This window comes from Dermacentor silvarum, chromosome 1 (genome assembly GCF_013339745.2).
Source record: "Dermacentor silvarum isolate Dsil-2018 chromosome 1, BIME_Dsil_1.4, whole genome shotgun sequence".
Taxonomy (NCBI): domain Eukaryota; kingdom Metazoa; phylum Arthropoda; class Arachnida; order Ixodida; family Ixodidae; genus Dermacentor; species Dermacentor silvarum.
Genome location: NC_051154.1, coordinates 382,621,231 through 382,635,953, shown reverse-complemented (window position 1 = coordinate 382,635,953; position 14,723 = coordinate 382,621,231). Strand labels below are relative to the sequence as shown.

The 14,723-nt window shown below is 47.5% G+C and overlaps 1 protein-coding gene across 1 annotated transcript in view; it reads left to right on the top strand.

Annotated features, from left to right (window-relative positions):
- Nucleotides 1-14,723, top strand: part of LOC119437502 (LIM/homeobox protein Awh-like) — a 122,283-nt gene that overhangs the window by 104,577 nt on the left and 2,983 nt on the right. The window contains exons 3-4 of the mRNA XM_037704509.2: nt 7,960-8,177; nt 10,658-10,930. Coding sequence (XP_037560437.1) covers nt 7,960-8,177; nt 10,658-10,930 — 491 coding nt within the window. The remainder of the gene's footprint in view (nt 1-7,959; nt 8,178-10,657; nt 10,931-14,723) is intronic.

Genomic DNA, 14,723 nt, shown 5'->3' with positions numbered 1-14,723 from the left:
GGCCACTTAGGACGCTAATGCCAGGAGATCAGATCAGCGAAATCACAATTTTATTGGCTTTGCATTGGCCCAACCGGGAGCGTCTTCCAAGTCCCCGAAGCACTGAGGCGCTGCGCTTCAGTGAGGACCCAAATGCTGAGCAACCACAATATTGTGCTCAAGATCCATATACCTTACACCCTACCCCTTGGCGCGCACATCGAGCAAACTGGCTGATCTCTTATGCAGTTTTCAATTTGGCTGCTGATGTCTTCACGACAAAAACATGGGACTATGACCGACGAATTTTTTAAAAGCAATTGTTAGTGCAGATAAGCAATGTATGAAGAGCTGCAGAAGACGCACTTAAAGGGGTGGGTGGTCAGGCCAACTCGTTCTGTTTACTGCATCTATGCTGTAAACAGAACGAGTTGGCATGACCTCTATGCAGTGCTAATAAACGTTCGGAGGAAAGTAACGTTGAAGTAATCGATTAATATTAAATAATTCCTCCATTACTATAGTGGGGCACTAATTGGTAACCCATAATCCATTACATTTTTGAATGGAGTAATTGTAATTTTAATCGGTTACCTTTTTTTCTGAAACGCGTACATGTGTGATAGAAAGCTGCCTAGCAGGCCAATTACAGTACACAAGGCTGCATAATACGTGCTCTGACCTTGGGAAAATAAAGTATGCGATACCCCAGGGCTCCATATTAGCACCCTTCCTATTTTCTGTGTACATTAACGACACAGTGAACATTCCTTTAGCATAGAATATCTTTATATACGTTGATGATACTAACGTTTTTTTTTTTCTCTGGCTCTCACCTGAAAGAGCTTGAGCAGCGCGCGGCTGGACCAGGTTACAGATTAGATTGGTGTTTAATCAACTAAAATTGAATAATAAGAAAACCAGTTTCATATTTTACGTCCCAAAAACAATGCAATAAACCACAGTATTCATCTATAATTTAGTAATTCGCAAATCACGCGAAATAATTCCTGCAATTTTTTGGGTGTGCATTACCGCAGTGAAATAGGCTGGACTGATCCCGTCAGTAATAAATTAAAATGAAAATTGCTTGATAAAGAGGCGTTAATAATTGCCATAAGCAGTCTTCTCCCATACTCTGTCTAAAAACAGTTCTATTTTTTTCTTGTTGACTCGTATCTAACCTACTGCAACTTAACATTGGGCACGTGTAATAAAACCGATGCACATCAGTTGACGCCTAGTTGCGCAACAGAAAGCATTAAAACTCTTAATGAGAAGTCCTGGTAACGATGAAAACCTATTCTATGTTTTTAACGTGCTGTATTTTCGTGAATACTACAAGCTCAACCTGGAAGTTTTTATTTATCACCGTAATAAGCAATACGTTTCTTCATTTAGTAGCATGTACGCTATTCGCAGTGTACGTAACATTATGGCGTACATACAACCTCACTTGACTCGGCCGAGGACAAATTATGACACTATATATCACTCGCGCATCAAATCGTCGCTCTATGCAATAATTATCCTAGTTTAGTGGACATTGCACATGTGAGCAGATCCATTCCTATTTTCAGAAATAAAGTAGGATTACTTTTTGACCCAGGCTGAAACGTCGCGTTATTTTTCTGCAGTGTTTACATGTCTTTGTATGTCCTTGTAACCTGCATTGTTCAGAGGGTTTTTCTTTTCCTTGTTGTATTTGCTATGTGCTGGTTATACACCCCTTGTTCACCCCTTCTTCGACGACGGTAGAAACGCTATTCATTTCTTTCATGTATTTGTATATATTAGTGTATATAGGACAACTTGTATAGTTCTGAATTGATCCTCGTTATGTTCGCTGACCCCACTATACTGTGGGCCCGCGCCGACGGCGTCAGAGCAGTCAGAGCGCCCCGAACGCCGGTCGCGCTGGTTCTTCCACGACATTAGATTATAGCGGGTCTACTTTCGCCAGCGTAGCCTAGCCGCTCCGCGCGTTACGTCGTATTGTATCGGTGGCTTTAAACTTGGCTCGTCTGTCAATTTGCCTCGTGTCTTCGATCAAGTGGCCAGGGCCCTGTGCGGCGAGTCCTGGCGCCTGCACTTAGCAGTGACATTATGGCGCTACTCCTTTTCTTCGAATGTGCTTTCCATGGAAGACGGCAGAGGGCGCGTCCATTCTTGCTTCCAGTTAATATTTCCAGGGTGAAGGAAACCACGCCTTCGCTAACTTCAGGCTAGGGCGTCGCTGACAACCTCTGTCACTTGTGCCCGTAGAACAATGAGTGAAGTAAGACCTTGAAACGTTTCCGTATAGCGAGCGAGTTGTGCGTCTAGAACCTCATCATCTGCGATCATCTGCACTGTGGCCATGCTCTAATACTGAGGCTGTCCACACAAGACATTTGGGAAGGCTACAGGCACGATGAGAAAACTGCATGTACGCGTTGGCTAACGGGCAACTGATTTGCAAAGATGATGTTGCAATGCCTGTAGGGTAGGCTTGTATGCATTTATTTAGTGTCCTATGTTCGTTGTTTCGTGTCTAATATCCGTTTTTTTCTTTTGTCCTTGAAAGGGAAAAAATATAGACGTTATAGTTTCATAGTTTCTCGGCTTGTGTGTCCGTGTTACTGAAAAAGTTGCTACGAACGCAGCATTTCTTTGCTATTTATACAACAATTGCCCCGTCCGCGCGCCACTGACCAAAAAGCGAAACAGCCGACACATTCGCGCGCATTCTTTCTACACTTACAGAACACGTTTCGAGCTGTGCCGCTGACTAGCCATATCAAAACGCGTGAAATGCAAATGCTGTGCACAAATGATTTCGTGCTTATGTAAATAATATATTCCTGCTTCAGTGTACTTCATTTTCGGACGTCTCGTTCCAGACCTGCGTTTTTCCTGCGATCGCAGTCTCGCTTGATTCTGACTCCACGATCTCTGCCTGCACTAAACGAAAGCGTCAGCATACCAACGCTATTCCGGGGCCATGGAAGAAGCCCTGGCCGAATTCTTCGGGACGGCTGCTTCCATCGCGCTTCCATGGGCGGGGAACTCTGCAGTGCGTCGGCTCAATTCCGCGCAGCAGTCGCGAAGCACGCCTCGCGACTTCTCATGCTGACGTCACAACGCCCCCGCATTCGCGCAGCTTCGTCGAGATCGACTCGGCGCAACTTGAAAGCTACCGCTCGGAAACCTGCTCGGAGGTGGGTGCGGAAAGACTCTCTGGGCGGGTCGATCGCTTGCGCCCGTGACACTCTCGGAGCATGCACTGCACCCAAGTGGGGAACCGTGCGCAGCTCGGTCCGTTCCTTCCCCGCCGTCTCGTTGGCTTCTGTTTGCCCGCTGCTGCTTGCGTGTCTCTGCGCCCGCCGGCTTTCTCTTTCTGCGCGCCCAGTGGAACTTTTCTCCCCGGAGCGGTTCGTTAGCGCCGGCCCAGTGGCCCAGCCCTCGCCTCGCTGCTTCTTCGCGTGTACGAGCCAGCGGGCACGATCAATGCCGCCTCGCAATCAGGCCTCGCCGCGGCAGCGCTATCCCCGCACGGCCGCCGAGGGGCTGCGAGGCTTGTAGCGACTCGCCAGCACCGCTCCGGGGGCTTCGAAGGTGCTTGGTCCCAGCTCGGCTATCTCGCGAGTCACGGCACGCCTGGAAGCGTGGCTTCTGCTTTACGCCGTGATCCCCCGATGGCTCCGCCCCGTCGTAACATCGACTATTCTGACCGTTCTACACTGAAACCTGGGCTGCCGCGAACGTCTATACAATGGACTGACCGTTTGCCGATCGCAGCATCCCGTGAAAAGCTCCGTCGCTTCGCTTTCGTTAAAGTAGTCTTTCCAGCTAGCATATATCCCTCACGGCTTGTACCATTGCGCGTATTCTTACCGCTAATGTCAGTGCAGCCTCTATAATCCAGCAACGCTGCAATCACTCTATAAGCATCTGAAAAACTTTAAAATTTTTTTTTATTTTCTTACGGGGGAGGGGGGCGGATGAGAGACTGCTCGGCAGAACGCAAAGTATTCGTATAAATAATGGCAGCCAGCACCGCATTCACGTAGTGGGCGCTTCAGGTCGTGCTCGGGCTTTTCTCTGGCTCAGGTGCAGACTATACTCGCGCCTGCGTTGCAGGCTTTCACGCTATTTAGTCTCGGCTCCCTCGCGTAGTCTCCCACGCGCGCTCTCGGCGTCCTTCAGTCGGCCGTCACTGCGCCTCGACTCCGGCGACAAAAGAGACGGCAGCAGCCACAACATGCGCTGCTGGTGAGCCGAATCCTCAACGGCCTCCGAATTGGCGACGCCGTTCTCGTGGAATACGAACATGTGTACGAGTGGTTACGTACCAATAAAGCTAACAACCACCCCAAGGAAAAACAACATCATTGCCGGTTTTGTACAACTTGAGAGAAGCAAACAAAAATTACGAAAGTAAAGAAGCAACACGGCATACATTCGCAAAGAAATACACTAGGTGGAAGGGTTTACGAGGGCAGACTATTGAGAGTGGTGTATGATGGGCTCTTAGACTATCGAAGCGGTCAGGGAGCGCATTCCTGAAAACGATTGTATCAGGGACGAATGGGATTTGTCCATTCTTCGTCCTTCTAGCTTCAAATGGCTTTCAGACTTTGCAAATTGACCATTCTCAACAAAATATTGCGTTATAAGTGGAACTATTCGCAACGATTCTGCGTGTACACAGTCTTATTTCTTTTTGCATACAAAAAATAGGGTTGCATCGAAATTTAGACCAATCAGGGCAGATAAATCGTAGTAACAAAGACACAGGAACGTCTGAAGGTGTAAGCTCGAAGGTCACACAAATTCACGTGCTCACTAAATTCCCATGTAAGCTGCAGGATCGTAACGCTAGAGTTCCATCTAGTTAATTTAGTAGAGAACTGAAATACGTTTATTTACTAAATTACTAAATTACCTTAGTTTTATTGGGTGGCGGGAGATGTATTTGCCGCCATTGAGGCTGTTCAAGTGTACACGGACAGATGAGACAATTGCGATACCCAGGACACTTTCCTTTCATCCATTATCTTTGCCTCTGCTTGTTTTCTTCAACAGCTAAAGTTTCTCATCAACCAGAGGTTCCTCGCTGCTCAGCCTATCAGCGGTATGCAGGCATCCTTTACGCTACAGTACCGTATCGCCATTTAGCGCAAATAATGCGAAAGAATGAACAAATAAAAGTCTCGCGTCACAAGTTTCTCTGAGGTTGCTTCAATCAGGCAGCGCGCAAACGGGAGTACTGCAACGCTGGTCAAACTGGCAGGCTCAACAGTTGCCCTTCGGAGATATCCTGTAGCGAGCGAAAGTCTTGCAAAAGTTTTCTTGCAGTGTGTACGATCCCGAAAAGGTGCCCGTTCCGGTGAATTCTCTTATTCCTTGGCTGCTTGCTCAAAGGTGTAATATCCGTCTTAGGCTGAATTTGTGTGCCTCCCTGTGACTGGGCTTCTTCTGTATTGCGAAGTCTTTGTGGACTTAAGAGCCATTGAAGTGGTCGTCCAGTCAACTTGTTGTGATCGCAACGAGGTTGCGTGTTCAGCGTCAGGAGTAAGCTTGAAAGGAGTCATTTACCTGCGAACAGAAGAACAATGAACTCAGTTAATTCAGGTATAAAGCGACCAGCACTAAGCAACGGCAGACGTCATAGTGTCTCTTTAGCTGGAAGCCGCTGATTCATGTTTCTGTGACTGTCTCGGTTGCTGGAGGGCGTGGGTTCGAAGCTCTGCTACCGCAGGTGCCCGTGCACTGGTTGAAAATGGGCACAGACATCACCCGGCCTGGCATTCGTATTTTCAACAAGGAAGGAGCTCGCATCGTGGAAATTCCCGCCGATACCATGCGGCACAAAGCACTTTAAATATGTCAGCGAAAGGGTGTCGTTTTACCCCTCCCGTTATCTAGCACTTGTTATACTTTAAATGTGAAGTCCAACCAACTCGCCATACATCAAATTCACCGGCTGGCGTGTCTTATGCAGTGGTGGGCCCGTCGTTCGCGGAGTCCGATGTTCTGCACCCGGCGACAAGTATTTTTGTGGCTGAGGCCTATCCATTGTTCTTGGTTGTAAAGTACATAACCAATGTTAAGATACAGAAGACAATAATTTATACAGCCTTTTAAGCATCGCTAAAGCTTTCGCGTCGCTACAGAAGCGTAAAAAATCCTGTAATTAACAACATTTACTCGGTCCCATGCAATGCATACGTGTCTGAGCAGCGCGCCATAATATTCTGGGTGCCTGGGCACGGAGCCATCGAGGGTAATATGCTTGCCGCTGAAATCGCCACGTCCATAGTAAGAAGAAAAATAAACAAAAACTCGTCCACAGCTGTCCCTGCCATAGCTACGAAGCCTTTCATTAGGAAAAAAGTGAATAGGCTACGGACAACGCTTGTGGGATGCCTAAACCTCTAATAACCTCCACCTAATTAACACACGGCTAGGCGCTTCGCCACCAATAACAAAATCACGAATAATCGATGTCCTGTTCTGTCTGCTCAGAATAGGGTGCACATACGGCACACACGGTGGTGAACCTCCTACCTGTGGTAGATGTGATGAAAGGCTGACCATCATTCACGCGCTTGTGGAGTGTCTCGGAAGTGCAAGCTGAGAGGAAAAAAAAATCCTTTAAGCACATCAGCAGCGTGTGCCACTACACACAGCAATGTTTCTTGGAACAGATCCATTATTCGAAACAAAGTAAGTTTTCAACTTTTTAAACGCTGTTAGTGCAGTGCACATTATCAGTCCAAGAAATACGTAGCACAGCCTCTGATCAGAGGTTGTTCTTGTGATAGTTACATCTAGAGCACTGCACGTGCCTCCAGGCCGTCGCGTTCAAGGGCCCTAATTAGGCAGTATAGTGTTGCCTGTAAACTGGCTGCTTTTGTGCGTTTAAGTCCCCTTAATCCTATCATCACCTTGTGGCGTCTGTCCCCTACTCGTCTCATTGACATACATTTACTACATGCTACGTATTTACTACGTATTTTACAGCGAACGTTTTTTAGGCCTTTATACAACCATGTTACACCTACCATTAGTGATACATTTCACTGACCCCTCGTGACCATTGCTTGGAACTCATGGCCATATGTAGCCCTTGCGCCATAAGACCCCATAAGTCATCAACTTTCCGTTCATTTAAAAAACTCTATGAGTAGCTGAGGAAATGGAACAGGCATTACCACTATACAGTTGGGCGTGACGAAACGAAAACAAAAAATGAAACTAGTAGAAACAATATAATTGAAAATGATTCTCAAGCGTTAGCTCGTTTGTAATATCCTGCAAGTCCGTTGAGTTGTGGCTCTAGCACGCTACCCCCCTACCCCACTCTACATTTCTTCTCTCACTTCTCCACAATCGCATCACCACATCCCCTCTTATTCGTTTACGATGGTATCGCCCCAGTTTTTATTACACCGTCTGCCAAATCGACCCAGTTTACTAGTCATATACACTGTTTCCAGGTTCGGCCCACTTTAGTAGGCAACAAAGTGACCGAGAAGCTGTGCGGAAATCCCAGGAGGAAGACGGAGAAGGCTTCGCTTTCATAAATAAATTATGCGCTTCAAGGCGTGTATTTGTGGCAGTGAGGGCATTTAGGGTACCATTTGCTGTTTCGTTGCGTAGAGAACAGAGCTGGTCAACGCCTCATCATTGGTGGTCTTGTCTTCCACTGGCTCGTTCAATCCTTCACCGTACCACATTCCTCCTTTACAACCGCTTCGCCACCATCTCCGTTATTCCTTTGACCGCCGTCAGTACATTTCCCTTCGCACTCCTTCGTACCAGTGGTCCATTTAATCAAGGATTGGATCATCGTAAATAAAGCTAATGCTTAAGAACTCGGGGGCCACCATCTCCGAGTGGCGGAGTCCGCTTGCTGCAGGGCGCACGCGAAAATGTCGCCTCGCGCGTGCAACCCTTCACAAAGCGTGCGTCTCTTTCCGTTTCTTCGCGCAGCCAGTTCGCGGCCAAGTGTGCCAAGTGCAGCCGGGCCATCGGCGCCTCGGACTGGGTCCGCCGGGCGCGCGAGCAGGTCTACCACTTGGCCTGCTTCGCCTGTGACGCCTGCAAGCGGCAGCTATCCACCGGCGAGGAGTTCGCACTGCATGACGGACGGGTGCTCTGCAAGAGCCACTACTTCGAACTGCTCGACGGGGCCTCCGGGTCCAACGACGGTGGGTATATGCGCTGCGCGCGTATAAGATCTATTGACTCGTCGCCTCCGTAGATGTACGGACAAACCTCAAAGTCCTAAAACTGTACACCCGCTACGCTGTAGTGGAGGTCTCGGTGTTAATTTTCACCACCAGGGTTCCTTTATCGGACACCCACTGCTGGGAACACCGGCAGTCTCGCACACCGCCCCCTTCGAAATACGATCCGTGGGAAATCAAGTCCACGAGCAGAACCGAGCTGAGAATCGGCACCGTAGCTATAAATGAAGACGCAATCATCCGGCCGTTCGCAGTAGTGATGACATCTCTTCTCGCAAAGGGTCTTCTAAAATGACGGTGGAAATTCGCGAGAATCCACTGCATAATTTGCGAATCCACCAACAATTCAAGAAGAAAAATTTCAACGATAGATATGATCAACAGTAGCAAACGTGCAATTTTAGGCAGCTCAAGAATCAATCAATTGAGAATGCGATGCGAAAGACATCTTAGGCAAGCAAAATTCAACAACCTCACATATGCTTACATTGATGGCGAAAGCGAGTTTGTCTAACGACTTTTATGACGTTTCACCAGACCGTCTCTATTGCCAGAGACAGATCTGAAAATTTAGCGTTGCCATTTTTTTTACTCGCAAGGCTTCCTCTAAACAAACATTGAAGCGCTCTTGGAATCCGCTAAATATGTGGTTGTTGCGGCAAACTCAAGGTCTACAGAACCTAGTGACCGTTCAAGCGCTATAGAGGACGAGAAAGTGGGCACAGGAAAGCGCGATTTTCAACGCGTGACTTTATTTAAAACGAGGCGTAACTTGTGCGCACGCACTCTAAGAACACCGGCTATGCAGCGAAAGCGCCAATTTGCCGCTAAACAAGCTTGAGACACGGTGTTCAGCACGAGATCTTGGGTTGGATTCTATAGAAGCGCACCCAACGCACGGTACACGAACGTTTTTGCATTCCGCGCCATCGCGATTATTCATGCAAACAAAGATAAACGCCACACGTATACGCACGCTCAAAGACAAGTAGGCTAGCAATTGTCTTCTGAAAGGGGCACCACGCCCACCCGCTCGTAAAAAAAAAAAATACAGGAGGTGAAGTGAAGAGGAAGACATACTACAACAGGTATCACGTGGAGTATGAAGGGAACAGCGCAAATACGTTTGTGTGCACGTTAAAGACTCCCAGGTGGTCAAAGTTTTTGCGTGGCCCGCCACCCGCAATCAGCTAGATCTAGCGAAAAATTCGCCAAATTGCCAACACTAATCCGCAGCGGAATGCATCGCTGGCTCACCGTGGGTGAACCACACACTTTTTTTTTTTTTTTGCTGCCGTCAACATGCTGATCGACTGAGAAACGACTTCATGTGAGAAGCGACTTCGGGAGGTGGCCTATTTTACGGTTTTGCACTCACAGGGGGCCATCCTGCGCTCTAAGCTGACACCGAAAAGTATAGACGCTGCGCAGGGCGTTGTTTTTTACTACAGTGATGGAGGAATGAAGGATGTTATATGTTCGCCAACCAATACTGTACAGTCTAAAAGTTTGTTCAAAGAACGCAGCCCCTTCTGCGAGGGCAATCGTCACACGTATCTCATTTTTTATTTTATTATTATTATTATTATTTTATTAGATTTAAGCACTCCACAGGAGTGACACATATTGAAATGAGCAAGTGCTCTTTGATAAAGGAACAGGGAATTTGTGCGCCGTTAACACTAAAACTTCTGCGTCAAACGCGCAAGTGCACTGTGCAAAGGCAGTTTCCAAGTTTCACATGTAAATTATGCAAAATAGTGCACATTCCGTGAGGTAATTCCAGCTCAGTGGCGCTAACAGAATCTGGGTAGGAGCAGCTAGAGTGTTTGAAAAGGGGGAAAAAGTTATTCTTGTTGAACTCTAGAAGCACCCCTTGGGAGAGTTTTGTGACTCAACCGGGGCGATCCTACAGACGCACGGCCTCAGCACTACGACTCCGAGTGGTGAAGGCAACGTTGTCATAAAAATTTAACGCGAGTGTTTGTTTATTACGGAAAACCCGCAGCGCGTTATTAGCACAAGCGCAGAGTGGACGGGAGGCAGCGTTCATTTACCCTGTCAGCAGTTAAGTGTTCATCCACGACTATCACGTGGGTAGACCCAGTGTTGTATACTTATGACTCCAATAAATAGAGTCTGAGCTGGTTCTGAGCTGAGCTGGTTCAGTAGAGCTGGTGAAATGTATGGCAGTCCTTGTTGTATGTATATTAACGGTTTGAATATACTGATTGAAGCATTTCTATTATATTTTTTTTTCACTTAAGGATGCATAAGCTCGTTCCATACTTGGTAAGCAGTGAACGGTCTTCCACCTAGCCGGTGCCAAAATGTAAATCTGGGGAATCATAGGTGCGGGAATATCAAGGTGATGTATGTGTGCAGCCCGATGAATGTATTAACGCGGTGAAAGGTCATCTATGCCTGTGGTTGTGTCGCAGAAAACAGCGAACAGGAGTGCGGCTCGGGCAGTTCGGGCGGCGGCTCCGGGGGAGGGGGCGGCTCCAAGGCCAAGACGAAGCGAGTGCGGACAACCTTCACCGAGGAGCAGCTACAGGTGCTGCAGGCCAACTTCAACCTGGACTCGAACCCAGACGGACAGGACCTGGAGCGCATCGCGCAGATCACGGGCCTCAGCAAGCGTGTCACCCAGGTCTGGTTCCAGAATTCGCGCGCCCGCCAGAAGAAGTATTTCAACAACCAGGCCAAGAAAGGTGTGCCTGCTGCTCGCGTTTCCCCATGCATGCTCATACACTCGAGCCGCACGTGCGATTTATGAGCGCTAATGGGTCGGCTGAGTGTGGCAAGGCTGCGACAAAAGAACTCTTTAGTCTGATCGACCGTCCGTGCCCACAACACCGTATATTCATGTCGGAAAGCCGAGAGCTTTTTTTTTCTCGGTATTTTGTTCGGCTGCTAAGTGCTCTGCATGTAGCCCAATGTACACTCATTGATTAATTTGAAACCTTTTGGTATTGTCTAATCAATTGGTTTAATTGCGCTTGTCTTCCGACACTCGTTATTCACTCAACTCGGGTGCATACCGCACATGTAAATAGCCCTCAGTCTGACTGCTACACTCTCCCCGAATTCAAGCGTGAACGCAGCTCAGCGCCGTGCTGTGGTGGCGTGGTTGTCAGCTGAGCTTGTGAGCCGACGCTTCAGATGACCCTTATTATTTTTTTTTTTTTGCTAGGCGCCACATAACCAGGCAACATTTGCCACAAAACTTTTGAAAGCTCGCGTCAATGTATTTCTGTGGTACAAGAGCTATCGAGAGTGGCTGAGCCAGCAGTATAAATATGTATGCATGGCCAGTGTATCTTGAGCAAAAGGAGTAGCGATAGCTATTTAAGAGCAGGTAAGGACAGCTCACTTTTTTTAATGATTTCTGGTATGGTGAGGTTCACTTCGGATTGAACAAGACACAAAGCAGGACGCGAGGGTTTAGTTGTGGGAGTGAAGCTTGATAGGCTGGCGCAATAACGAGAGACCGTGTTACGAAAACAGGTGTACGGCTAAGGCTGAGGTGCAACAAATTTCGTACAAGTAGCCACGAGGACATTCGTACACGGCATTCGTATATGGGAGCTCCAAGGGCAATGGAAGACTGAAGGATGAAGTTTAGAAAAAAATCGAGGGAGGTACCAATGTTGCCTGAGCCCCGATAGTGGATATGTCGTGCGACACATCCGGGAGACCTTGCTGAGGCGGTCTGGCCTCTGCTGCAACCAGCGTGCTGACTTCAGCAAATGGATTTAATATGACGGTCCTTACTTCACTTCCTGCACGATGTGAGGTTGCAACCATTTATGTAATTTTTTTACTATGCATTAAGGCATCCCACCTCTATATAAAAAGGAAACCGTACTGGCAAGCACACAATAATACTATTACAAACACACAATATTAGCGTAATACCATATAGCTAGGGCTCCGTGTTTTTGGAGCTTATTTTTCTTGCAATTCGGAGGGTGTTTTTCGGAGTTTATTTTCTGGCAGAAATTCGGAGTTTATCGGAGTTTATTTCTCGTAAATTCCCAATTTTTCGAAATCCGGAGGTAAAGTTTGCGTTATTATGAATACTCCAAAATCGTAGATGAAATGATATCTGAACACGATAACATCAGAACACACGAAGCGTATTTTTGTTTTCTGGAAGGTTTTAACGCACAAACACATATACATACAAGCACAAATACTTCAATACAAAACACCTACGTTTGTGCGTATTACAATCTTAAAGCTTGTTGCAATAGACGCGATCATACTTTACAAGGTTGCTGTGACTGATGGAAGCACGCTCCTTTCGATTGAAGATCCTCAGCTTTGAAAATGTCCTTTCAACGTTTGCGCCAGAAGACTCAGCGCGCAGTGAGAAAGCACTGGCCACTGGACAGTGCGAAGTCTCCAAAGCGACAGGGGTTCAACAATGTTACGATTAATTAGCTCTGGTAGTTCGCAAAACCACTCATGAGTTGGCTCATGTCGTCAGTTTCAAGAAACACTATAACTTAAAAATCCGCGCATAGGTTTCGAACGCGTGGGGTAACTCATGCTTCACATTTAGATTCGCTATTAGAACACTACACCAAAACGATTCACTGGCGTACTGCGAGTGCATCAAAAAGGTTCCTCTCAACTGTCTGTCTCAACTTTTCAGCGACAGCAGCGAAGGTCCATGAAGGTCTGCGACAGTCGTTGAGCGGTGATACGTCTGTCGCTCCGTGCGCGACAAGCCCTTTGGTGGGCTTGTCGCGCAGCCCTTCGATGGTGTGGTCTACGAGATACGGTTGCATGACTTGAGGTAAAGTTTGTTGGGCCAAACCGGCCGATGTACCAATGACTGCTTAGAACATGCCCTTTCGATATAGAATGGAAGCGGACCATATTGGCCGTTAAAATCGGAGTTTACCGGATAAATCCGAATTGTCAAAGATTTTACCGGCGAGTGTTTATCAGATTTTTTCGGAATTATCTGAAAACACGGAGCCCTACATATAGCCTTCACGGAGCATAGAATCGGAGCATCGGCTTCGAAATCCACTAGGCTACTGGCGATTGCACTCAAACTTCTTGGGATGTGGTGCACTGGTAAGGTGTGTCTCCATTCAGTAAGGCGGCACGCACTGCCACTTCGATCCAACGTTGCCGCACTAGCGGTCAGGATTGTCGCAGTGGCAAGCTTACGTCGCACAAGTTTCATACTTTGCAGTTACAGATTTCACAAGGGCCAACATTTCATCACAATGTCGCAGCTCGACAAGTTGATCAGGTTAGGGCTACTGTGACCCATTGTGGTGGTGATTTGGCGTAGTCTTCTACAAAAGGTGCTACGAAGGCATTGACATCGAGGAATAAGAACCGAGAGTGCTCTTTCGCACAGAATCGGGGTTACGTATTCGACAGCACTTTTGAACTCTGTAGCAACATGTTCGTTTGGTAAGCGATGGCTTTTTCCCAGTGCTCATGGCTTTTTCCCTATATGGCGGAACGATGCAAGGCGTAAAGTGAGCGCTTTTACAGTTCCGTCCCCAAGTGACCGCGACACGGCGGCCTGTAATTGAGTGTTTGTAATGCTTACAAGTAAAAGGAGTCCAAACATTAGTCAGTATATGTTAGCGTCGGTGGCGGCGAGTACCAGTAGCAACAACTGCGAATACGCGCTTATGGAAGCTCGTGCTGATGAGAACAAGTGCCGGTGAATGTGAACTGGTTCGGTTGCCGCAGAGAAAATACCGAGTGCGCTGACATCAAACTGTTGCGGCCTGGTTATGCACTGGTAAGGCGTAGGTGCAAGTGTGCCCACACGGTGACTGCTTAGCCGATAGACGAATGTTACAATGGCCACTGAGCCAGCGGTCTTAGAGGGCACCTTGAAACATCATCTCCGACGTCCCCATCTGTTTCTTAGCTATGGATAAGGCTGTACGTCCACATACAACGGCCCTCATAGGCAAACATACGGCCCCTATGTCAGGTGGTTTCCCGTGTAGTGGAGGCCGTCGCGAGCGAGAAAAGCGGTCTACGCTGAATCGAAAATATCCGTTGATGCCTCCACAATTAGAGCCTTCGTAGGCAGAATCCTGTTTTGAGAAGCATGTTCTTCTATATACGATAGCATGCGTATTTAATGAATAAGAAATATGTGTGTGGGTGGGTCTAATATCCCGGCGTTCAAGTAGGAAGGAACGGGGCTGCATGCCCAGCCGCTGAGAGTAAAAGACAGGTGGCCCCGGGGAGAGAGCCATTAGCAACCCGCTCCTGGTTTCTTTGATTGGCCCTGAAGCAGCTTCGAGGTGATGTGCATCGGATACTCAGTGCGTTGGCATCCATATTGCACTTGAATTGATATTAACCCTGGTTTCTGTCTAATAACGCTACGCGGACCTACTGTAAATAGAACCTTGAAAATATTTTTCCCCGTAGCATGATATAGTCTACTTTCTCAATTCCTGTGGGTTTGTAGTTGGAAAAGGACAAATAACTTAGTCACCCCTTCACGGA